Genomic DNA, 26,201 nt, shown 5'->3' with positions numbered 1-26,201 from the left:
GTACGGGGACACGCGCGGGGGAAGGAATAGGAGAGAATTACAACATGGCACTTATATAAACAACACCCCAAATGATATAAAACATTAAAGAAAATTTGCACAACATCAAGCTCGGAATTTTTATAAAATGTAAATATTTGGGGCGGGGGGGGGTGGTGGTGGCTAAATGTGGGTTCATGTCACTACATAAAATAAAGATTTAAAGCTGCAATGTTCCACATTAAAACAACACACACAGGCACAACCCCCCTGAAAACAACATTTATGTTTCTTATTAGGCAGAAAATGATCACATGCCATGTGCTTTTCAAGATTATGATTGCATAATTATGTGAAAACATGAAAATGGATTCAATTAAAAACCTTTAAGATTCAATTTAAGGTTGGTTAAGAGAAATATGCAGCTCTCCCTCAACACAGCACTGAAAAGGTTTAACAAGTGCTGCAGCAAGAGAAAATGGCCCAGGCAGAAGTGGCCTGAGGCTGCTCAGAGCTGCTGTGTGCAGCACTGCCTTCTGCCCTGGCTGTGCCCCAGTGCCACTGTCCCTGCTCCTAGTTACCACAAAAATAATAAAAATACATAAATAAATCCGTGGAATTAAAAATGCAATTCATTAACATAAAAGTTTGGTGCTGAGCCATCAGACCATTTGCATCTGTGTTGGATTGCAAGGTCATGTTGATATCCATCTCTCAGGCACAATGCATGAGCTCAGATGCTTGGCTGAGGAACATATTGCACAGTGATTTCAATATTTTAGTCCCTAACTCTAAAAGAAGAAAAAAAAGTTGCACAAAAGGTATAACCTCCAAGCAAATGCAGTAATATAGAGACCTGTACAGAGCCCTATTGAATTAGAGTGACTGACCACAAGACAGCACACCATCTGTCTTAATTTTGGATTTACTTGAGTCTTACTTGGCTCTTCCCTAGCTAGAAAGTGAAACACTGATGGATTCCTTTTTAAAAGCAAAGCCTAAACCTTTCAAAATCAAGAAATGTAGAACCAGGTTAATTTATTTTAAGACCACATCTTTCTAGCTGGACAAACAGACCTTGAAGTGATATAAAGATGATTTACTTCTACTTTAAGACCTCTTTACCTTTGCAGACCAAAATAAAATGGAATTCATGTAAACAAGAAACAAACTTCTTAGCTTATTTTTTCATGGATCTTTCACATCATAGATTATTCTCCCTGAATTTATTTATTCACATAAGCATTTCTTGTACCTAAATGTAAAGCCAGACGCCTCTCCTCACTCACAGAAATCTGGAGGTCTGGGACTTTGTGTTTTAGAAGAGGTACATTCATCTGTGTGCAAAAACCAGCAAAATGCTGTGTCTGTGCTGGGCCTTTCCTACAGCCTCACTCAGAGCCTCCCAGAAAACTGTCACTTGCTGGGCTTGCCTGCAAAAATGACTCTTTTTCTTTGTCAGCTTTGTAACTGTTCTCAAAGCTACAACTTTCATGCAAAAGTGCCTATTCGGACCTGCCTGAAGTTGCACAAATAAGCTAAAAGATGAAAAAAAATAGCAGGGAGTTGAAATTTGCCTCTCAATCCTTGAGTGTTCACAGGACAAGAACTGTTTTACTGAAGATGTTCCCCCTCAGAACAATGGAGTACAAAACTTCTCTGCTTTGCTTTTCTTGCAACCCTGACATTGAATCTCTACTTTTCAGTGGCACAGTTTTGTAGCTTTTCGTTGTGTTCTTAAGTATGGGGTTTTAAAAAGGTGATAAATCCCACAAAGGCAAATACCTGATGCAGAGGTAGATTGATCTGTTTGAGGAGAGCTTTCACTGCTGTCTGGAGCTCATACAAGAACAATTGAGTAGGGCAGTCTGAAGTATGATCCATACTTTCCACAGATTCTGAGCCAGAAAGTGTTTGGATCCATTCCCACTCATCTCTGTATGTTGAGTCAAGTTAAAATTAGAAATATAACAACAGTTCAATGCACAAGCAGGAATTCAGTGTATGTGCATTTGGGATCTGTTGATAGTTTAATCCTCATATACCAAAACATTCTAAACTTGTGCTATCTTGATTGAACTTTGAAAAGTTTTATTTTTCTAGCACATGTACATCAGGCTGAACATTCCTCTGGAAGTCCAACTGCCTTTGAAATATTTCAGTAAGGCTTCTCACTCCAGGTTTTCTCTTTCACATTCTGCATTCCCTATCTACCACAATATTTTAAAAACCATGCATTTGAAATGGCTGCAATTAGCAGGAGGTTTGATCTCTGTGAAGGACTATCTTCTACTGACTGCAGCCAAAGAACTTCCTGCTTTCCTCCATGTGTCTCTGTTTGAGACCTGATAAACGTGGGAGTCATAGTTCTGGATCCAGTCCCTAATTCACCCTGCCTAGTATTCAGTCTTGAATAGCAGCCAGCATCAAACATTAAAAAAAAAAAAAAGAATGTACAGGAAACCCCACTACAAGACAAGTAATAGTTGTGGTATAATCTGTTCCTAAATAAAGATCTGATCTGAAACTTCAAGTCAGGGATTGCTATAAACTCTGAAGCCTTTGCCTTTCTATTCCTTCCAACATTGTTGTTACTATTCACTACTACATTCTGGATATCCTCATTGTCTATATAAATATCCAGGTCCTTTTTCCTTGTGCAAAATTCTCAGCTGGTTGCTGAAATGATACAAGAATAAAAAGCTCCAGAAAAAGATCAGTAAAATGTGTTTTCCACTGTGCAAGGACCAGGCAGTACAAACAGGGCCCTTGCCAATGGATAAGGGAAGCAGTGGACAAGGGGAAAATGGCTTTTCCAAAGCACAGAAGTTTGCTGGCTGGTTGCATTTATAAATATGGTTTTCAATTGCTGTGGGTTTGCTGTGGTTTAGGGTGAAAAAAACCAGATATCACACAAGAGAATAAACAGCAAAATTCCCCGCAGCAACACTCCACAGTCAGTGAAAAGCCATGGAAAGGGTGGCACTGAATCCACTGAAGGCTGAGTCAGGGCTGCAGGCTATGATCTTCTGAACAGTCCTTACCCCTGTGCAGGGCTGGAATAACCATGGAACAGCATCCTTAGCAGCCAATGGGCCCCATCCATGTGCTCTGGGAAGGTTCTCAGAGTGCTGGGGAAGCTCAGGTGCACCTGTTCAGCCCAGCAGGGCTCTCTGGGATGGCACAGCCTGGAGCCAAACCCTTCTGCCCCACTCCAGAGCCAAACCATGCTGCGTCTACAATTTTGCAATGGCAGAACTGCCTTGGCATTAGCATTTGATCAATTGTTTCAAACTTAAAACAACTGTTCTCTCTCTCTCTGAGTAAATCTCTGTATTCACTTACTTGGAGACGTTGCTGTTGTCTCGGATTTTGACGTGGCACAGGACATTGGGCAGCTTCTGCAGCACGAGCACTTTGATCTGGTCCACGGAGCTGCAGAGCTTCAGGTAGCCCAGGTACAGGCCGGGAGGGAGGCGCTGCTGACTTCGTTTGTGATAGGAAAGTATGTCCTGGTGTAAGGGAAACAGTCCTACATAAAAATCTCCTCTCTTTTTCCACACAAGCAGAAGAGTTTGGGAGCAAAAAGCAACAAATGTTTTTACAGCCGCCGTTCCCAATTCAAAAAGCATTTAAGCACATGCTTAAGCATATGAATAATCTCTGGTAGCTGGGGTGCACTTGGACAACTTCTCACTTGAAGCCATACACAGGATCTCTAAGGTCTCTGTGTCATGCAGGAATTGGCTCTGACAACCTGAGGTTTCAATCTTCTGCAACTGTTGTGTTTAAACTGGCTTAAATAACCCCCACCTCTGCCTCCTGTCTGATCATTTCAGTGGTGAGCCAGCTCAGGGAACTGATTCCTCTGGAAAACAACTTGGGAAAAGGAGCAGTTGTTTTTCAGCTGAGCAGTTCTCTGGTTTGGGTTTGGTTGGTGGCTGCACAGAGGGAGCAGAGCAGCACTGGGGCAGAGCTGGGAGAGAGGGGCTGCAGGAGCCAGGGCTGTCCCCAAGCAGATGCCAGCCCACATCTCTCCTAAACCTGCTCTGTGTCACCTGCTGTCAACAGGAAGATCTCTGTCAGCATGGGGGTTGGTGGTTTGCAAAACTGGACAAGTGGCAGCGTTTTCTGAACAAATATCTTTATCAACAAATAGAGCTTAGAGGAAATTAGTATTGATGGTGAATTTGCAGAGGCCAGGAGACATTTTTAGAGCTATGTATAGCAGTTCACCAAAACTACCTGAAAAATGATGTCTGCTGCCATCCATCCTGAGAAATGTGTGCTGCAGTGGGTGAGGATTAAGACACCTGGCCCTGTGCCTTTACTCTTGGAACCATCAAATTGTCTGCCAGTGCTATGCTTGGCTCTGACCAGTGCAATTAGACCCTCATTTTCACAAGCACTTCATGAACAAAATACCCACTCGATGATTAAACAAGTAATAGAAGAAAGGGTGGGCATTAGATAGGAATGTGTAAACCATTAGGGGAACATTTTTTCCACTAGGATCTCTGTGGAAATCTGATCAGGACTGTAGTTTGCTTTTCCTAATATAAAACTTTTGCCCAGACTGACAATTTTCTGCACCTTTAACACATTGTAATACATTAAATCTAGCATAGATCAGGTAAGTTTTATTGTCTTTTGGAAATTTTTTAACATTCCTAAAACCTGGTAACATATATTTTGATGGCCTGTCACTTCCCGGTATGAAAAGCAGAGTCTGTGCCCCAGAAAGTGCCTCTAATTCAAAAATTAACCACAGCAGCCATCATCTCATGGACAGTGCTAAAGAAGGGACTTAGACAATGATTTCTCTTGTATTTTGGGTAATTATGCAACACGTTTAGGGAGATTGGCTGCTGTTACCTGCAGAAAACATGTATTAATCTTAACATGGACTGTCCCTGTTTAATGTGTGTTCAAAGATAATTCTGAACCCCCACTCAGGGATGGGAACTGAGCTGAGTGTGCCAAGCAGCTTCTGAGATCAGTCCTGACCTTGGCATTTCTCTAATTGCAAGTCTAGGAGCATGTGATGCAGAAATTAAAGGAGGGTTATGGTCAGTTAAGGATTCCTTAGTGGCTATACCAGGCTCCAAGGAACCCTGAACCCCCCAGAACAAGCTTATTAAGTAGAACAGTAAAGTTTAAAACCTAGATTTAGTTTTCAAGGTTGGATGGAAAAATCGCACAGAGTGCAGAAATTCTAAGTGTCTGTATAGGCGCTTAAGAACATCCCAGAGAATTTTAAAGCTTTTTTATATCCCTTGCTACAAAATTCCATAGCCTGGTTTCCCGAAATTGATAGAAACTACTATTCTCTGCTAGGATTTTGAAGTAATTTCTTTAGAATCTCATGGATATTTTGCATATTAAGGATCTGATCCCAGATCCACTGGAAGTAATATAAGTCTTTGCTCTCAATGGGAGCCTTGCCATTAATTTTATTGGGCACTGGACTAAGGCCTAAAATTCTACAAGAGGCTTCCAAAAATGGGGGCTCTGGCACAGGCTTTACAAAAGCAAATAACACACAGTAAGAGAAGCAAAGCACTACCTGGATTGTTATGAGCAAGATGTCTAATGCTGTTGGCTCCTCTGGAGTTGAGAGGGATTTCCTCTGGCTTTGTAGTTTGGATACCTGCATCCATTTGCCATTAAAAAATGAGTACAGGCTCTCCACTTCTCTCACAGTAACTATCAGCATATTGCCATGGCGATCCTTGATGGGCTCGTAAAAAACTCTGCCTAAATTGTGAGTTCCCAGCAAATTCTAGAAAACAAATACAAAATGAAAGTTATTTATCTCATATCAGGAGAGTATCATTTGAAACTTAATTTCGTGCTCATTGACATCACTCCTATTGGCTTCACTAAGAATGAGACTCTGTTTCTCTAACCCTTGCCTTACAGTCATAGCATTTAGTGACAAAAGGAAATGTTTTCCCTTAGGCTTTGTTTGTGGATTGAGTTGTGGATCCTCTGATGCATTTGGTCCAGCAGTGTTTACTCCAATGCTTAATGGAGAACCTCAGAAAGACTATTGTGATCCAATGCCTTTGTAAAAAGCAAATTAATTCACCTATTTGCTGCAAAGAAATTCACTTATTTGGGCCAAACTTCCTAGTTTTGCCCATTCATGTAAAGATGAAGGATGCTATTTTTGAAAGCTGGTGATTCCTTTGATTTGAACTTGCTTAAGAGTTGGGTGCTTATCTGAACCTTCCCACAACCAAATGTCAGAGATCATATAAAATTCTTCCTTTTCCCCCAAATCACTCCTAACAGACACTTTAAATATTTTTTTGCTATGTTCATTAACTGTAATCTCCATTCTCTGTTCTCCATTTTAAAATTACTCAGATTATTTTCAGCAACAAAAACAAGAGACCCTCAGGTCTGTGCTGAATGTAAATAATTCTGGAGCTAAACTGTGCAGTGTGTTTGTGAAGCACAGGATTTGAAGAGACACAAGTCCTTTTACTTCAGATACCAAGAATGTGCTAGACAAAACAGGCAGAAACTCACAAAACTACCAAGGCAAAGCTCTCCAGGAAAATATGTGAGGATTAAAGAAAAGTAATTTAAAAAGACTCCACATAAAATACATATTTTGGTTAAAATCCCTTTCCTCACACAGTAAGGCATCTGCTTATAGGTGCAAACACACTCAATCCAGTGACCAGCCACTGAAGAGATTCCCAGATGTTGTAAAGAAAAATGCATAACATTTAAAATATGCTCATTACTTTGTGATTTTTCAAGAGATCTACAGTAAGCTGGATAGGGAGAAGGGTAGTGTAAAAGGAAAACTGAATTCACAATGAAGCACATTGTATCTTTGGGGAAGTGCTGTACATTAGTTTAATGACGTTGTAAACTGATAGATTATACTGAAATTAATTATCTGCAGTTAGCAGAAAATATTTACTTATCAACTTTAATATTATTAAATTGTTTGTAAACTCTCAGCAGTCAGCACAGTGCCTGGGTTTGGGCAGTTTAGGTTGTTTATTTCAGCTTTGTGCATCTCTTTCCAGGGCAGACTGTTGGGATCTATACAGCCCATCTCCTGTGCCTTGTTTAACTGCTCTGCCTTTTGTGGTTTGTCTCCTTCTCTGGCTGACTCTGGCTGTCTTGAGTGTACATTTTGTGCTAATCCCTGTGTCTCCAGCTGGGGCAGATCCTGGCAGCAGTCCTTAGCCATCTAATTGTCATATTAATTACTGCAGCACATGAATGTGCCCAGAAGAAAACAAACAGTTCTTTATTGTCACTATGTTGTGAATGACATTCCAGCACAGGGAATGGGGGATCCACTAACATCAATATGGGACTGATTCGTGCCCTAAAAAAGTTTTGTGTCTGCTTAGCTTGTTACACCATCACTTGTGCTTTGTTTGCTTTAGTTGTCTGGTGGTAACAACAGGCAAAGTTGCAGTCCCTGTTGTCTCTCATTCTACTGTTCTAGTCCCTGAGCAGCTGTGTCATCACTGATCTTTTCCATTCTGTCCTGAATTCCTGCAGAGTCAGTCTATTAACTGCCTCAATAAAAAGTATTCAACCATATAAACTTTATTGAGATCCTTCCACTGGTGGGTCCCATGAGGCCACACACCGTTGGCAGCTGGGTGACAATCCCCGTGCTCCTCAGGGACCAAGCAAACACAACAGACATTTGGGGCAATAAATTTGGCAAAACTTCAGCAGGGAATACACCACATGGGCATATTTGCTGTGTCTCTGTGTTTCAAGCTCTGCACTTTGCCTCTCTGGTAGCCAATAAGACCACGATGCCCTGGGGATGTTGTGTGTCTCCCAGGGCAGATTTTTGTTCAAGGGGATCTGCACAGCGGGGATGGAGCTGAGCTAACCAAGCCTGTGCCACCTGAGCTGAGCCAGCCCCAGAGGGGGGACATTCAGAAGATCCAGTTAAAACTTCCGCTAGTGACAGCTCCAAGGATGACAAGCAGCTGCTGCCTTACACAGGTGTTCCCCAGTAATGTGCAGCAGGCTGGGTTTTGGGGCACACTGGGGAAATCAGTCCAGACAGGTGGCTGCCCAGGAAGGCTGCCCAGCACCCACCAAAAGGTGCAAAACAAGCCCCCTATGTATATTATCAGCAATGGCCCCACAGTGTGTGTGGGGCTGCACACCACACCACTGTGACCCAGCCTGGGGGACGTGTGGCCAGTGACCAGCAGTGGCCAGCAGTGGCCAGCAGTGGCCAGCACTGAGCATCTGCAGCAATGCCAGCAGGGCACCACTGATTTTCTGGAAAGTTCTGTTGGCTTCAACAACAGTGAGGCCTGATATACTTTTTCTATAACAAAAAGCACATAGCTTTTTGAAAATGTATTTTCCCACAAAAGCAACTATTTTAATGAAAGTGTCTGCCTGCCATCTAGAGATTTTGTGTTGTTGTGAAACACAACTTAACCCAACTTCAAAGCTTTGCAATAAAGGTAGAAATGTTCTGCTGGAGAAGTGTAATTTCTATTTGCATAATATGTAGTGAACTGAGACACAGAAGGATTTAAGTGACCTGTTCAGTAACATTCAGGTTGCATCTGTTGCAGGGGCTGGAATGGAACAGACTTTAAGTACTTCATTAAGAGACTAATAATTAATAATTAATAGGCCTATAAGAGGCTGTCAAGAGCAAATATTAGGATTATAACTTTGAATTCTCAATCTGCAAACTCACAGGCTTCTCTGCCTGGTCATTATTTACTGGTTCATATCTGTTTGTTTCTTTGTCTATTTCTTTTGTTCTTTTATCCTATTGTTTCTTTCCTTTGTTATTCCTGCTCTTTACTTCTATTATAACTCCTTCCTTCCTGGCAGGAGAGACTCAGTGCCTCATTTCTCTGGAGATGAGGTTGTTGCTCTAAAGATCAGTCCTAGGGACAGCTGGCAGCTCTGTCCCTTGCAGATCAGAAGGTCACTGGGCTAACAGCCAGAAATGTGCCATGGGACCCACCTGTAGCTGTGCTGCTGCTGAAAGCATCTTCTGCCTGGCCTGGAGTGCAGTGGAGGAGGACACAGACACTGCCATGTTCTGCCTCAGCCACCTGATGTCATCCCACATGCATGACAGCTGCAAAAACACATCCACTTCAACCAGCTCTTGTTCTCAGCATTTGCAAAAGCAGAAGAGATACTAAAATGCAATTTGGACTTGAAAAATCAGTAAATATTGCACATTTTGTGTTTCTGCAAACGACAATTCAGTTGACTGGATAAACATGGCACAGATACTGACTCACACAGGAGGTATTCTGTAAACATCACAAACCTGTTTCAATTGATTTTGGACTGCTGTGCAAAACTGATTTACTGTTCTTTGTGGTATAAAAAAAGTAGTGTGAGACAACTTGAGTGATGGCACAACCGCAATACCAAATTTAAAATCCCTGGTTATTTCTTTAGGCTCTTGCTCTAAATGTCCATAAAAACTGTAAGTTCCCACATAGCAATCACTCATCTAGGATCATACCTTAAGAATTAATTGTATCACTGTCAGTAGCCCAGTCAGGATTTAATCCACATGACTGGTTTGTGAAAATTGCCTTTAACATGAGTGATAGAGCATTTCATCATTCAGCTTTTTACTGACATCATTCCATACATTCAGAGCGATGAGCTGAGGCCTATGCATTGCTAGCAACACATTTGCAGAAGCAATAGATGAAATGAGACTCCCGTTACCTTTGTGAACCACAGGAAATCCTGCATAACTGAACTACTGTGAGAGTCATCGATTTCCACAATTGGGATTTGATCTTCATTGGTTACTAACAAATTGTCTTTGTAAAAAAGTATAACAGATAAGTAGAGTCCCCTAAAGAGAGAAGGAAACACTATCAAACACCTTTCATGTCTATTCACATCCATGCCAAATTTAGTCAAAGAATCATAGATGTCAAGTTCCGATGAGACAAAGTGAATCATCTGGTCTAAACTTCTGTGTAATATAGGGTCATGCATCTTCAGTCAGTGAATTCTGAAAAATATTTGGGAAGTTTATCACTTTAGATGATGAATATACATGAATATAAGAGATTATGGATCTGTGCAAGCCACTGACATCAGTCTCAGTGAGAATTTTGCCAGAGTACACAGCACACAATGGAGACTTTATGCCCTTTAGAAATCAGAAATTTTACTTTATCATTAATGTGCTTAGTTCTGCACTCCTTTACTTCAGAGCAAATCTGAAGTAACTCAATTGAAATCAGGTGGGTTATCATGGATTTACATTGGTATAATTGAGTGTAATTCGGCCAACATATCTGCAAACCTGTTTATAGAGATCATTCCTTTCAATATTTACCCTCACAATTAGTTACCTATGTTAAGTAGTTACTGCAGGGAATTTAAAGACTCTGGAGAGCTCTTCTGAAAGAATCAAAACCTTATCAAAATACAAAGAAGAAAATGCAAATTGAACACTCCTGGCAATGGAAGAAGAAATAATCCAGAATAAGCAACTTCCATTTGCTAAAACAAATAATTAGGGCTGAGAGTTGGCTCACAGTGAGCTGCAAACCCAGCTGAGGACGTCAGAGTTCTATGTGTGTAGCTTGTTGCCAGTGGACTATTCAAGTGTTATCTGAGCTTTGTGCTTTGTATTATGAATGAATAAATGTTGTAGTTTCATTAACGAGCAGCAACAGAGGCAATGCTTTCAAACAGCTCAGTAGCTGCACTTTGGGTTTACACAGAATATTTCACTCTGTAACAATTTGAATCCACTTCCAAAAGTAACAAGGAAAACATTCTATTGATTTCAGTAGAAGCTGGAGCATTATTTTCCTGTCAGCTGCACCAGTCTTACACATCTGTGATTTTATCAGTTCATTCTGACCAATTGCTGTTTCATCAGTAGTGGCATATTCACACATATTTCTAAGGTTCTTTTCTCTAATACACAACAACAACTGCCAAAATTCAGAATGCCTGGAACAGAGAAGGAATGACAAACCGTTTCAGAGTCTTCACAAACTTGTTTGATGAATGGAAAAGGTGCTTCAGGCTTCTGGAAACCGATTGCTTGCGACCAGCATTTTGTAATTTAGAACTTTCTGAAATGGGAAAAAGAAGCAAACCCAACCCAGCTCTTAAATTTCAGTTAGTGTCTCATAAAAACCCTTTGTTTCTTGAACCACAGTACTAAATTTCAGTCAGTGCCCATTACATTCCTTTCAAAAGACAATATTTAGAAAGATGCTCAAATGCAACCCTTTGATGGTGTTTTCATTAACTTAGTGATACACAGCAGCAGACAATTTCCTTACTTGCTGCAAACTCAGACAAGATAAAGCTGTTTGGCTCTGAGGCAAGCTTGAACCAGCCCTACACACTCTTAATGCTCAGAGAGGATGGGAATTTTACAAGTGGTCTCAAAAACCCAAGAAGGGATTTGAATCATCAGTCACCATTTTAGGGTGTTGTAATTTCTAAATTTCTTACCACATGTAGTTTAAGCCTCTAAGAGGTGAATAACTGGTGCACTGGCTGACACTGACATCCCAGCATCACCAGTGAAACCTAAGGAAAAGCTTTGAGGAGACCACATTGACCCTCATCTTTCTCTATATCACATTAAATACATCTACCGTTGCTTGGATTTTTTTCTCCATCACAGCAACTTCCTCTCATTATTGCCTCAGAGCTTCCACAGTTACCTTTGCTCCCTAGTAATCTGAGTCCAAGGAAGAGGTGTTAAATTCTTTTGTTCACTTCATGTCAAAGCTGAGACCTGTTGTGTGCCTGCCAGCATCTCTGAGCCAGCTCTCCAATAGAAGAATTTTATAGAATTGTCCCAATGTTCTAAGAAAAATATTGTTAAATTTTCATACATTGCATTTTTTCACTTTGATGAATTTGACTAAATGTCTTTTCTCATGCATGGCCTTGTAAGCCAAGGAAATATCTTCCCATGAGCATTGAAAGCCCTGAGTTCTGTATAACAACTGGGAACCCCTGTGTGCCTGAGCAGGTTTGGAGGGGACAGCAAGAGGTGGCAATCAGGGACAAGCAGCACTTTATATTTATATATACAGCAGTTGCTGTTCATACCTGGATTTGAAAGCAATGGGCATTTAACACTGTTTGGGTTTGGTTTTGGTTTTTGCAGTGTCTGTGCAGTTTAATGTTGCTACAAGAGAAACAGCAGAAATACTTTTAAAAAATTGAGTTAATTATTCAGATATTTGCTGTGATATGAAAAGATAGACAAAACAAAAAATGTCACTGTGAAAGTGCATCTCCCTTTTCCAGGACCTGAGTGTTTATTTGGATGAAGCATGGATCCCCATCCAGACTGAAGTGGGAAACTTTTTGAGGGACACCCTTTTTGAGGGACCCCCTTCTCCAGTGGGAAAACCCCATGACTCATGAAGAGCCTCTTGCTGAAAGCTGCAGTTCATCTGCTCAGGTGTTCTCAGAGTATTTCCCACTTACCTCTGGTGCAGAATAGGAGGGGCCTGCCTGTGTTTCCCTGGTGAGTTCTAATTTTGAGCATTTGAAGAACATCTAAATTTGCTGTTTTCACAAGCCCATCTGTGGAAGTGCTCAGCATATTTAAAATGCTGAATAAATTTGCACCATGATTGGCACATTGAAAGGCCCAGCAAGCAGACACATTGTTAGCAGTAATTACTGCTCTGTGGAACAGCGAGTACAAAGAGAACAAGGTTCTGTTGGGGGTGAAATCATACAGTTCAGATGTGTGAGACTTATTAGATCATCACATCCATTGTCTTTCCAGTGCAAACTTGTTCTCCATGGCATATTCTCCAATTCAGTCTTCAGCTTAAACAGACTCATCCAAATCCATGACTACTCCTTTGTTTTCTTCTCTTTCAAAAATATTCATTTGTATTTCCATCCATATCTCCTCAGATAATGGTTGTTTTACTGTGAACTTTTTTCACTGTATTGTAGTAATGTAAACCAAATGCTACATAAAAACTCATTTCTTACTCTTTCATTCTTCCAAGGTTAAGATCAATTTAGGAATATAAATTTCATTCTAATTATTTTCTTCTGTATTCCCTCCATCTATACAGAGGGAATGGAGGAGGAAATTACTGAAGGCAAATCAACATAATTTTGTATAAAACACCAGGAGACTGCAGCATTAAAATAAGAGGACACATTACAAGTGAAATATATGTTATTGGTCTATTTAGTGGTTTGGGTTTAGTCCACAGCTTTGCAGAAGCCAACAGCAAAAGAATTATTGTAAAACTAGATGGCGATGGTAAACTGTCCTATATTGCTGTTTGCTTTTATTTTACAGTATTGTGTGTCTAGAAGCCAGAAAACATGGAGCTGAGATTAGAGGATAATTTGGATCTGCAGGAAATGGAACTTTGTCTGTTACTTAATTAACTAATAAATAACATAGAGTAACCTTCATAGAAAAGCACCAGTAGCAACACAGTAAGTTTATATTAACAAATGATACAGAAACTGAGCTGTGAGCTCTTTTAATAGAAGCCTGGGAGTGAGTACATAGCAGCCAAGATGGGAGAATTTCCAGTGATTAGATTTAGATCAGAAGCATTCAAACCTGGTCTGAAATAGGCAACAATTTAAATTAAATAATTAAATAAGAAAGTGTATTTATGACATTGGCAGTCTTTCTCTTTGAAGGCAGAGGGTGTATAAAGATTTCTTTGCAGTTTTTTACGTAACTACAACCCATACTTACAAGCAACCTATTGGAAGAACCATCCCTTCAAACTTGTGTGCATCTGGGGTCTCTTCTTAAATTCTCAACCTGAACTTCTCAGTCTATAGCTTGGTTTTCAAGTCTACTTTTGTATATTCTCACAAAAAAATATAATTTAAACATCTTAAATGCCTTGTGGAATCAGAGAACCTTCTCTTTGCTAAATGCAATTAAAACTATGTACTTTGTGAATCAAGTTAAAATGAGAACATTTTTATTTCACCTCTGACTTGTCTAGTAAAATACATTTCAACTGAATTTCAGAAGGAAAATATCTGGTAAAAATTCTACTGAAGAGTTGGGTTCCTTTCTTAATGAAGCGTCACACAATTACTTAATCCACTCTGAATTGTTTAGAAAGAAAGATCTAAAAGAAAAAAAAATACTTAAAAATATATTTGAAGTGTTGCCAGGACATACAATTGTTCTAAGTCAGTTATGATAGTCTGTTACATGGAATTATGAAGACAAATGGATGACTGTTGTTTGTAATCATCAGGGTTTTCCAGAAGATTAAACATATGAAAGCAAAGCTTCCTAAGTAATTCCCTAGGAGATTTCATCATATCACAGAGCAGGTTCAAAAGCAACAGCTGATCTAATTCCAAAAGCTCTTAAACTCACTGTACATTCCAGTGTATTCTTCCTGGTATTTTTGTAAGCTTGTTTTCTCCAGCGCCTGCAATGCAGAGCACAGGGCAGAAAGCAGAGCCTGAATGAACAGACTTGGGCAAAGATCTGCCTGGAATGTGGGCAATGTCCCCTCCCAGATCCCACAGGGGCAGCAGCACACAGCCTTGTCCTCCAGCTCCTCTGGCTTCTGAGGATTTTGCCTGCATTGCTCATATAATCTCAGACCATTCAGATTGATGGCTCTCAGGTTTTTCCACCTTCCTGTCACTTGTCCTGCCCTTGGAGCACGAGTGGGGCAGGAATCACTGTGGGGCACTGGAGGTGCCTGGGCACCAGGACTGATCCCAGCTCTGTTCCCACCGAATCCACAGGAATCACTGTGGGGCACCAGGACTGATCCCAGCTCTGCTCCACTGAATCCACAGGAATCACTGTGGGGCACCAGGACTGATCCCAGATCTTCTCCACTGAATCCACAGGAGTCACTGTGGGGCACCAGGACTGATCCCAGCTCTGCTCCACTGAATCCACAGGAGTCACTGTGGGGCACCAGGACTGATCCCAGCTCTGCTCCACTGAATCCACAGGAATCACTGTGGGGCACCAGGATGGATCCAGCTCTGTTCCCACCGAATCCACAGGAATCACTGTGGGGCACCAAGACTGATCCCAGCTCTGCTCCCACTGAATCCACAGGAATTACGGTGGGGTACCAGGATGGATCCAGCTCTGTTCCCACTGAATCACTGTGGGGCACCAGGACTGATCCCAGCTCTGTTCCCACTGAGCTCTGGTTCCTGCAGAGCCTGGCTCTGCTCTCACAGCTCATCAGCACTGGAGGCAGAGTCAAGGATCTTCCTCAAACAATGTCCAGCTGTTTACTGACAGCTCTACACCAGATGGGGCAAACAGAGATCCCAAGGCTGGCATTTACTGGAATGTGGTAAAGGGAATCATGGCAAAGAACAGAAAAATGCCCTGGCAGCTCCTCAGCCTGTGTGTAAACAGCAGGGCCAGGCTGACTCCCACCCTGTCAATCATGCTAATATACATGAATTAAGAATAGAAGTCAAGCCTCTGTATTACATTAAGTAAAAGCTGTTATTTGGGGTATTCTGAGAAGCTTATCTCATATCCTTGATCAAACTCCTCAGATTCCACTGAGGCTGATAAATATCAGAATAAAATTGCTGAGTCAAAGTGATATCATAATTCTTACTTTTCCTGCAAACTTCATTTTGATTTCTTATCAAATTAGTGAAATAAAAGGGATTTTCATCATCATATATTTAAGGAAAGTTCCAGAGGTTCTCCTATGATGACACCATGCTGATTTATCCAAAATATACTGCTGTGGAATGCTAGCATTACAAGAAATTATGAGATTTTTATCTGGTAGGAAGCAAGGGTGTTGCTCAAGCTGACTCCAGGGTGGTACTGCCCTATGTGGGGTCCCACAGCCTTTCAGGCACAGAAGAAAATGTCCTGAGCTGAACACATTTTCTGCATTGTAATTCATTATTCAAGGAAAAGGTGTTAAGAAATCAACAATGAAGTGATCTTTGCTCAGTTTTGGCACTAGGGTTAATTTCAGGAGCAGTGAAATTTTATAAGAAGCAGGCACTGGTGTCAGAATGTCAAAAGGAGGTATTTTCTGCATGATGTTTATAACTGCTTTTGTTCTGGGCTGCTATGTCAGTAAAACAATTTATACTAAGAATATTTTCAGATGTTCCATCACTTAGTCCTGTTGACTTGAAAGGTGGCCTGAAAGAGCTGAGAATGGCACTAACTCCAAAAAGGAAAAACTGTACCACAAAAAATCCCTTCTTTAATAGCACAAAAAGCCATGTAAGGGATAGAATACATCATCTGTATTTTCAGTACCAAGACCACCTGCAAGTGATAATGTTTGCATGAATTTTAATTAGAGAAACAACATTTTCTTGCAATATCTCCTTTCCAAGCATCATAGATGAATAGTTTAAGTTGCTATGGTTACAATGGGTTGTGTCAGACTGTGGATCAGTGTGATGGTTACAAATTTGCATGTAAAGAACAAAGGCTGCATCTTTTCATTTCAACCAGATGATTTTAGCTCAAAATATTTCTGTAATTTTAAATCAGTTGATGCAACTTGACATATCAGTCATACTAGGTGAAGAAAAATGAAAACTTCATGATAGTTTAACTTTTCTGTTTAAAGTAAGTCCCTTTGCAATTTTTATTCCAGTTAGAAGTTTATTTTAAGAAAATAAATAGTACTTTTCAACAACCCATATAGAACAGGAGTTTTTATATAGGCTCTAAAAAGAATGCCAAGATGTTGCCTCGGCTCTTGAGCTATTAAAGGCACAGTCTGTTTCTCATGAATGAAGATTGGCTGAGATTTGAACTCTCTCCTAGTTTTGATCCGTTCTGTTTTGAAATGTAGCAATCTTATCTTCCCATTGCATTGTGCAAGTATTTTTCATTATGGATTGGCATGCCATCCACTTAGTATCTTCTATTTGGAGGCAGCCAATTCCTCCCTTTTGATCCAAACCAGTTGTTAACTGTCTAAAGTATTTCTTTATATGAAAAAATAAAAGAGCCTTCCTTGAAACATTTTGGTGGAATCCCGTGTGAAACTAATTTGTGGGGAAAAACAAATCAGTAGGTGTGTGGGGTATGGAGAGAGAAAGCCTGTGCCTGTGTGTGTGCACATTGCAGCCTTCAGACGTTTTCATCCAACTAATTTCAAGGGTTAAGAGCGAGATAGTGTGCTAAAGTGATTCCAGATGGGCCAATATTAATATCTTTCTTTTCCTGATGAATGAGAAGGTATGACCTAGTTAGAAAACTGCTAAAAATGAGGGCACCAGCGAGGCTCAAGCCCAGCAGAGCCGTTCCTGCTCACCTCGGCAGCTGTGGTGCTGGTGCGCGGCTCGGACCTGCTGCAGGAGCCCTTCCAGGGCCTCCGTGTGTCTCCTGTGCTGAGGCTCTCTCCCACTGCAGTCTTTCCAGTCTGGTGAACAAAGGAAATAAACAGAAATGAAACACAAAGGTGCAGGAGAGGCTCTAAAAATATTTTGTTGCCTCTGGTACTTCTCGTCTCCAGAGGAGTTTTACATCTCGGCAGGCAGGAGTCGTTTCTAAGTCTGTTGTTACTTGTACACTGAGGTTTCTTTGCCTCGTGCCAGCTGGGTGATTAATCATAATGATTATTAACAAAGAGCTCACAAGCAGCTCTGAGAAGCTCCTGTAGTGTCTGACTTGACCATGGGTGTTTCTCTCCATGAATGGGCTCTGGTGCTGCTCTCAGCCTGTCCTGGCACTCAGCCCCTCACCAAGGTCACACAATGCTCCTTCTGCCACTCCTGTCGACACCAGGAGGCTCCACAGCTCACCTACAGTTCTGCAAAGCAGAGAATGAACATCTTCCTACCCCTAGAGCTTGCCCTGTAGCCAGAGAAACATGCTTGGAGTAAAATCACTTCTGGAGATCTGCTCCCAGCAGAGGCCTGAGCAAACGCTGGCAGCTCCTGCCCTGGAGCCATGGGCTGCTCAGCACTGCACTCCTGAGGCAAAAACCTGATGCATTTGTCCCACACACATTCAACCTCCAACGGACTTTGTTTTCACTCACTTGCTGCTAATGAGGATCTCAGTCTTCATTTTAAAAAACAAACTTATCACAAATAGGAAGAAACTGCGTGTATCAGAAAGGAGCTCTTTAATTCCTGACTTGGCTATTTTAATACTTTGATTATAATGAGAAAAGCTCATTGCACCAGTTTCCTGGCCCAAAGGAATGGTGGATCAAGGTATTAAGAGATCTGTCTGCACAGGAGACATGCTCCCATCTTGCTGGCACAGAGGCCGGGGACGTACTCATAGCCACCAGCAGTTTGCTCACTCACTGAATATACAGATCCAGTTTCTAGTGCAAGTTTGGAGTCAAGCATTCCTTCCAATGGGCTCACTATGCCAGGGATATAAATACCTGTTTATTTACATTTAGTGTAGCAGCCAGAGTAAGCCCCATGAAAGGCTGGAAAGAGAAGACATTTGGTATCCTGATAGCCTGTGGGCAGTGTGACAGCCGCAGAGGGGCTGTCCTGTGTGCTCTGTGCTGCTGCAGACATCAGGGCCAGCTGCATTTACTGCTCAGTCTGGGGAAAATGTCCTCAGAGCTCCTGTGAGCAGCCCGGAGGGACCAGCTGGAACTCACCAGTATCAAAGTGTTTGGTGTTATCAGACTGGTAGAGTTTCAAACAACCTTGTGATTTCTCTGTCCCAGTAGTTTCCAAACTTTTTGAGCCTCCAGATTGCTGACTATCTTAAAAATGACACAGAAACCAGACCAGCTTCTGTCATTGTCCATCACTCACCTGATCATGAATAAACTTAGAAATATTTCTGTCTACTGGGATTTCACAGAGAAGCTGCACAATGCTGGCCTTCACTTTCCAGGCTGCTGCTGTGTGTGGGGGAAGTGGCAAGTGCTCCCTGCCATCACACACAGACACATGTCCAAGAGTGTCACCAGCCTGATGCTCTGGGATTGGGTCACCATCAGGCCCTGAAGCTTTCCTTTCCCTGCATATTCTCATGGCTGCTGATACAGACAACTTTGTAGAGCATTAATGTATTCCCATTGAAATTTTAGCTCAGGGCCATATTTTGTTATGCAGCACTTGTGTAATGTCAGCTTGCTGCCTCCTTGCCAAGCACAAATCTTCTGCTTTTCAAAACCAGTGGTGAAGGCAGTCACGTGAATAGGGAAATTCTGCCCCCAGTAACTGCAATGGTAAATTACATCTTGTCTCTCTAATGTGAGTATTACTTAATGAAAAGATTTGCATTTAGGCTCTGCTGGTCTTACTGTAAAGCTTGAGCATGTGGCCCTAAACCCAGCAATTACAGACCTTTCTGTACTCTTAGCACCCTGAGATACTGTACAAGGGGAATGAACAGAATTCTCTCCATGGCTTTGTGCTGATCCACTGAAATCTGCAGCAAGATTTCCTTCACACCCCAAGACTTTGGAGCTGGCACATAATGTCAGATTTCAGAAGGTTAATAGCAGGGGACTATAAAAAGGGAAGAGAATGCAATATGCTGAAAGCAAAATTCATATCATACAAAGTTGCAGTCTTAAATACCACCTGTCTTGCCAGGAGTGCTCTTTCTTTGGGGATATTTGGCTGAATAACTGGCAGCTACTGTGAAAGAATCTGTCCCCCAGCTGATGTAAATTTTGGGTTTCTGGGGCCAAGTCCTGTGTAGTTACACCTGGCTATAGTCAAGGTAATTGCACATTACCAAGTTATTCAGTTATCCACAGTAGATTTTTTTCCCCATTATTGCAGCCCATTTTTGTTCTCAAGCAGAATATTTCTTTAGCCTAGTTCTGGTATTGTTCTGGAGAAAACACAAGAAAAAAAAAAAAAGCAAAATGGGACAATGGTAATGCAAAAGCCTTATTTATCCAACCCTCTCCATTATGACTGCTGAGAGTAGGTACAGCTTGTTATATTTTTTCGCATTAGCATGCAAGGTTATTAAATTGCTACATTAGCCTAATAAAAACTAGTGTTAATGCAATAGAAAAGAGAAGTCCCACTTTACTGCATTAATCAACACAAGGGGAGCTGTAATACACTGAGCCAGTTTGGCAGGGAACACTAAGTCTGGAAAAGCAACCAACAATACAATGTGATTACAGTAGATTAAAAATTACAAATGACAACTCATAGCCCTAATGAAGTTTGAGAAGACTGCCAGAGGTTGGATAAGGAACATTTTCTTTTTGACATTTCTGCAACATTTACAGGCTACATCCTACCACCATGTGTGTCCACACTGGAGTATTTTATGTACACGATGCTGTAAGAGTGGTCCAGTGAATGGGATCTGTAATGCTACAAGGTAAAGCATAAAACTACATGAGATACTTGTGTTTTGCTTCTAGCAGCTCAGAATCAGGTTTTGATCTATTAATGTACTGAAAAATGAAGTTCCATATATCAGAACTCTACTAAGAGAAAAGATTAAAATATTTCTAACTTTTTAAAGTGTTAATGACTAGAAAACAATTTTCTGTCAAAGGACTGGAGAAGAATAAAAGCTGAGACATAAATATACATCAATTATTATTTTGCTTAATTTTTGAGGGTTGGAAAGAATTAAGTTTTATTATTTATTTCACTCCTAGATGGCATGGCAATTAAATTGTGTGCTCCAACATCACTAAGCAAACTGCAGGCCAGACCAACCCCACCTACTTGAAGGAGAAGCATATTCAGGAGTAGATTTGCATGGAGGTCCCCATCCTCTCATGTTGTATGCTGAGACACGGACATAATATCTCTGGCCCTGCAAATGGAAACAACTGAAGTCAAAACTATCACTGGATTCAAAACCTTGGCTGTAACAACTGCAAAGCAGTGCCTCGCAAAGATTTTTTTCCAGCTTAAATAGTTTTAATAATTTAAATGCACCATGATCAATTGAAACATGCTACAAAGATTTGAGGACAAGGTTTGAGACCCAATTCTGTTTGGTGTAAAATAGATATACAAAGACAAATAATGAAAATGAGAATGACTGCCATCAACACGTGCATTTCTGGAAGAAGAGGAAGAGAAAGAGTGTTTATTTCCGGTATTGGTGATCAGAGTCAGGTCTAGATTTCTCAAGAGCCTTTGCTCTGCACTGATTATCCCATGATCCAGAAAACAGCAGCTTTTGCTTCAGTCTTTCCCAATTTCTCCTGGGAATGATGACTCAAAACTGGTTCTATTCCTTTGTGACTTTTGGGTTATGGCTACCAGACATACTGTGCTCAATCACTGGAACATGTTGCTACAAGAAAGGCTCTGCAGTGATTTCCAAGGGTGTGGTGCAAATTCTCTTTGTATCACTGTGGGGACCAGACCATGAAGGTCTAAATGAGTCCTCTGGAACTCACCGTCCTGAGACCTGTGATGAAGCACCTCAAAGAGTGAAGATTATCCATAATTATCTCACCAGCCAAAGGAGAAAAGTCTTCTGAAGAGCTCCATTCCACTAGAAACAAATAGCAGGAGAAAATCAAGTCAGGTAGCAGTCCAAGCAAAGAAGCCAAAGACCTTAAATCACTCACAGGTTAAGTTTTCTCCTAGCAGTTTCCCAGTCCATGTGGGTACTAAAAGTCATGTTCAATAGTAATGTATAGCAAATACACAGTGATTAAATTATATCTCTGTGTATGGGAGATAAACCCAAAATATTGTTCAAAAGCTTTTCAGGCAAGAATTCTTAAAAACAGACTGCAATACAAATTACTTTGAGTTACCATTGTGCTCATTTAAGCAGTTTCTTTTTAAAGACAGAGAAGCAGTGGAAAAGAGAAGGTGAAGGAATTGGACCTGTTAATGCCATTTGACATTTATACATCCTAACCAACAAAAACCATTGGATTTGCAATGACTTGCATTGGATTTTCCCAGGTGGGCAGAGAGTCCTTTTGGCTCCTCAGGCCCACAGACTTCCCTTGGCTAATTGGGATAGAAATATTCTCCTTGGACCAGACACTCACTGGAGCCTCCTGGTTGGTTTCAGAGGTTCTGGCTCTCTTGGCCAGGCCTGCTGCTGCTCTGGTCACTGCAATTACAGAGCTCCACCAGGACCCGGTAAGCTGAATCCACCTTCAGAGGGATTTGGGCTGACAGACCCCTCCCATCTTTCCTTCAGCCCAAATTGTCATGGACACCTTCACCAAAGTGCTCCTGTCGCTCCTGTTCCTGCTGAGCTCAGGGTTATGCAATCAGCAGTAGTGCTGTCCATACTCTTCCTCAGTACTTGAAAAACTTATTCTGCACATAAAATAGTATTGAGCAGACCAAGAAATACTACTGGATGATTTTGAAAAAAGAATATGTGCAAGTGAGGAACAGATGGCTGCAGGCAGGAAACCAGCCTTTTTTCTTAAATTATTCCTTATTAATGAGAGGTGCCATCCTGGTTATTCCTGGAGTCATACCTCTGGGATTTAGTGACCTGTACCTTCAGATTCAAACTTCCAGGAAAACCTATCAAAACCATAGTGAAATTAATGTCTTGAATTGTTCTACAGTAGAAACTGGGAAATCTCATGAATTTCCTGGATTTACACCAAAGAATTCAATATAAAGCTTTTCTTTATTTCCTAAAATCTATTCACAAAATAGTTTTTTAGACATTTTATTTGTATATTCATTAGTACTGGAGTTGATAATTTAGAATAGATCAGAGGATATAGGTATTCTAATTTCAACATGTGGAATTTTCATCTTCTGGCAGGGTCATACCAGTATTTTCACGTTAAAAGAAAATGGCTTCAGAGAATTTCTTGTTCAGCATATATAACATTTAACTGCCAACACATTTTTCTGAAACAGCCAAGTATCAATAGCACAACTCATTTTTCCCTTCTCCCCTAATCGCTCCTTTTCTATGATTGCACTTTGTTTCTATGATTGCACAGCATGCTCTGCAACATTTTTGTGTTTGCTGCAATGAAAAGAAGATTGGTTTTTTATATTCTCATTGAATTTTTTCACTGTGTATTTTTCTAGTTTTCCACGGGTTTTAAATACCTAATTACTGCCACCTTTAGTGGAAGCTATCTCTGCACATTAGTAGGAAAATGCAGAGACTGTTGCAGTACCGTATTGTAGGGTTTTGTTGACAGTTTAATTATAGGAATACTTAAAAGCAACATTGAACTTGATGGCCTGTCAGAGTTTCCATTGTAAACCGCGATTTTCAAGGTTTCTAACTCCACTCGTATTAAATTGCTGCAGACACTGTACACATGCTGCAGACATGTTTTCTGTTTTCCAGAAGGAGAAACCAGAAGGAAAAACCCTGCTCAAGCTGCTGAATGCATTGTCAACAGGCTTGCAGCCACTTCAGACACCCTTTTTCTTTTCAAGGATTCATGTCAAGCAAGACAGTGTCACTCAGGACAGCTCCTGCCAGCAAATCCTGCCTTCATTGGAATCCCCAGGCGTGCCCCAGGGTCCTGCTCCAAGAGAGGGGCAGTGCTTGGGCCACACTTTGGGCAGCACAAAGCAGAAGCCAAGGATGAGAGAAGTAGCTCTAAGCAGCTTTTGATCCTCCCAAATTTTTAACTGTTCCATGGACTGGAGGCTCCTCAGTCATAACCTGGTGCTTTGAGAGGCATATTTAAATTTGGGTAGCTTACACAAACAAACTGCAGCCCTGTCCTTGATGTGGGTCCCCTTCTACTTGCATTTGGCATTTAGAGGAGTGCTCCCAACATTTAGAGATGCTGGCATGCTGTCTGAAGAGGATTTAATGCCTTAATCTGAGCAGGATTGCAATCCTAGCTGTCTGCAAGCCTGGGACCAGCAGGAACACCACAGTTCTGGTGTTGTGACTAGCAACAGCGTGGCAGCTTGTTCTCAGAAATAACCAAAGGCTGCTGAGTTCAGGGAGAGACACTGAGTTTCCAAGGAGAGAATGGGCTGACATGATCCCCACAGCCATGTCAGGAACAGCAGGGAAGTTTGAGAGGTTCTGTGATAGTAAACCACAGGGCTGTGCTGCTGCCCCAGCTGGTGTCAGTGAGGCCCTGAGTGATGCTGGGTGCCACTGGGATGTCCCAGCCCCTTGAGGGACAGCAGCTGCCTTGGGAGGGTGTCCCAGTGTCCCAGGGCTTGTCCTGCCATGAGCTGCACCCTGGATGCCCCATGGTCCCCCCACCATCCCATCCCATCCCATCCCATCCTTCACTGGCTGCCAGCTGAGGCTCAGCTGTGCCTCTCCTTATGCAGCCAGCAATGCCAGCATTTTGCTTTCTTTTTAGCTTAGCCAGTGGTGGCTGAGCCCCATGGAACTGAAACACAGGAATATGATATTTGCCTGTGGATCAGGTTATGGTTATCATGGTTGAGAACCCTCCTTTTAAAAGGTATTTACCTAACAAGATGGTGTATCCAAAGTTGCTCAAAACTTAATTTTCAAATATATTTATTTTGAAACCTCACTTTTGGAAAAAAACCCCGTTCCCCAGTTTCAATAAAAATTTCCATAACTGAAAAATAAATATTTTTTCAACAGCTGTGTTGGAATAGTGCCTTCTTTTTCCCCTCATTTCAAAGTATATCTGTCATAAAGAAACTCATAACAAGTTTTGGAATTTTCTTGCTTACTTATAATTTTAACAATCTTTTTTCCTCCCGTGATTTTACTGACTCAAGTGAGAAGATTACATGATACAGCTTTAAAGAAATGCAAATCAATGGAAATAATTTATCACTTAGGTTTATATCCCCTGCTCCGCATTGCCAGTTTTTAGCTCTCTACTGTAATGGTCATCTAAAAATAATACAGAATATTCTGCTATACTGATTCATTGGGCTAGAAACCTCCCAGGAGGACATGGATACCAGTTTTCCTATTTTATAGAAGTAAAAATGAAGTAAAGAGGGGTAGAGAACCTGTTTCAGTCAACAGGCTCCAAAACAAGGGCAAAATCCATGTATCAGGCCAGTGTTGCTCCCACTGCCTGGCCTTGTGGGATGTCTGCAGCTGTTCCTGGTACCAACACAGCCACTCACTCATGGTCTTACCCTGGTGAAGCATCTGGACCTAAAAATTATCTAATTTTCATGAGCAACCCATCATGAAGATTTAGCTAAATCTTTGCCTCCTTTGTGAGAGGGAGAGTGCTAAGAGAGAGCAAACAGAAATTACCAACCATTTGTGTCACCCTGAAGTCCTTGGGACTTTAAGAGGGAACAAAAGGCTGCCTCACCTCAGCATGTAAATGCAGAATTATAAACATGCTCAAGTATAGAAAGCTGAGGATGAAGAGGGTCCTTTATAAGAGCCCAGGAACAGGAGCTGGTCTTGTAGACTGCACCAACTGTGCTGTAAAGGACCTGAAAGCTGTTGGGTGAATTAAGGATGGAGCATGTTCCAGTCCTGTTCTGAACACCCCAAAGGGCTGCTTTGTTGTGAACGCTGAATGTCTTTGCTGTTGCGGCTTTCCATCTGACACTTCATGTTATGTCAGAGCAGGGCTTTTTTGTGTGTTTAATATATTGGTGACTATGTGTTTTAATGAAGGTGCCCTGTATTCCAGAGCTAGCAAATGCACGATGTGTTGCTGCGGTCGCCAAGATAAGTAGTAATTTTTAAATAAACAGCAGTATAAACAGTTACATAAAACTCATGTAAATTGCTGGCACATAATTTTAGACTGGCTTAAGTTATGTAACTTACTTGTGGCCAAGTTTTTTTTTTCCTGTTTTTTTTTTTTTTTAAATACTCAATTCACGCACTTTAAAATAAAGGGAGAGGTTTATTTTCACCTGTTTCTTTTCCACTCACAATCCTTCTGTTATACTGAGCATGCCTTTAACAGCTTCTCAGAGAGACAGAGAGGCAGATAAAGGGCAAAGGGAAGACATAAAACACCTCCTGACCCTATTGTAGATTCATTCAGGAAAGCACCTTCTCCTGAGTCAAGTAAATAGCCTGAGCCACAGTAGAATTTATTTCTTGTCTTGAATTTGTTTTTCCTTGCACTTATGTTATTGAATTGCTGAGTAGATTAATTAGATTGAAGGACAGGAGTTCTGTTGCTGCTTGTTGGGGTCTGCAGAGTAGTGCATGGAGCTGGAATTCTGGATTTTATTCCTGCCTTTGCCACTGACTTGCTGAGTGACCTTGGGCAGTCATTCTGTCACTCAAGCTTTTAAGGAAGGCTTGAACAGCAAAGGTTCTGTCTCCTTCCCCTCCTCCCATGTCCAGGGCCTGGGCTGATGGTGGTCTCATCTTGTGTTTCCAAGGGCCTCCA

At 41.3% G+C, this 26,201-nt stretch overlaps 1 protein-coding gene across 4 annotated transcripts in view; it reads right to left on the bottom strand.

Annotated features, from left to right (window-relative positions):
- Positions 1-26,201, bottom strand: part of ANKFN1 (ankyrin repeat and fibronectin type III domain containing 1) — a 107,073-nt gene that overhangs the window by 17,394 nt on the left and 63,478 nt on the right. For all 4 annotated transcript variants that reach the window (XM_074554860.1, XM_026795532.2, XM_074554858.1 and 1 more), the window contains 9 exons: positions 21,321-21,418; positions 20,635-20,725; positions 17,265-17,372; positions 10,976-11,075; positions 9,700-9,832; positions 8,972-9,088; positions 5,546-5,761; positions 3,325-3,491; positions 1,765-1,915 (listed from right to left, as the gene is read on the bottom strand). In XM_074554860.1, the coding sequence (XP_074410961.1) occupies positions 1,765-1,915; positions 3,325-3,491; positions 5,546-5,761; positions 8,972-9,088; positions 9,700-9,832; positions 10,976-11,075; positions 17,265-17,372; positions 20,635-20,725; positions 21,321-21,418 (1,181 nt within the window). The remainder of the gene's footprint in view (positions 1-1,764; positions 1,916-3,324; positions 3,492-5,545; positions 5,762-8,971; positions 9,089-9,699; positions 9,833-10,975; positions 11,076-17,264; positions 17,373-20,634; positions 20,726-21,320; positions 21,419-26,201) is intronic.

Source organism: Zonotrichia albicollis, chromosome 19 (assembly GCF_047830755.1).
Source record: "Zonotrichia albicollis isolate bZonAlb1 chromosome 19, bZonAlb1.hap1, whole genome shotgun sequence".
Taxonomy (NCBI): Eukaryota; Metazoa; Chordata; class Aves; order Passeriformes; family Passerellidae; genus Zonotrichia; species Zonotrichia albicollis.
Note: the sequence above shows the minus strand (reverse complement) of the source record. Positions and strands in the feature narration are given on the sequence as shown.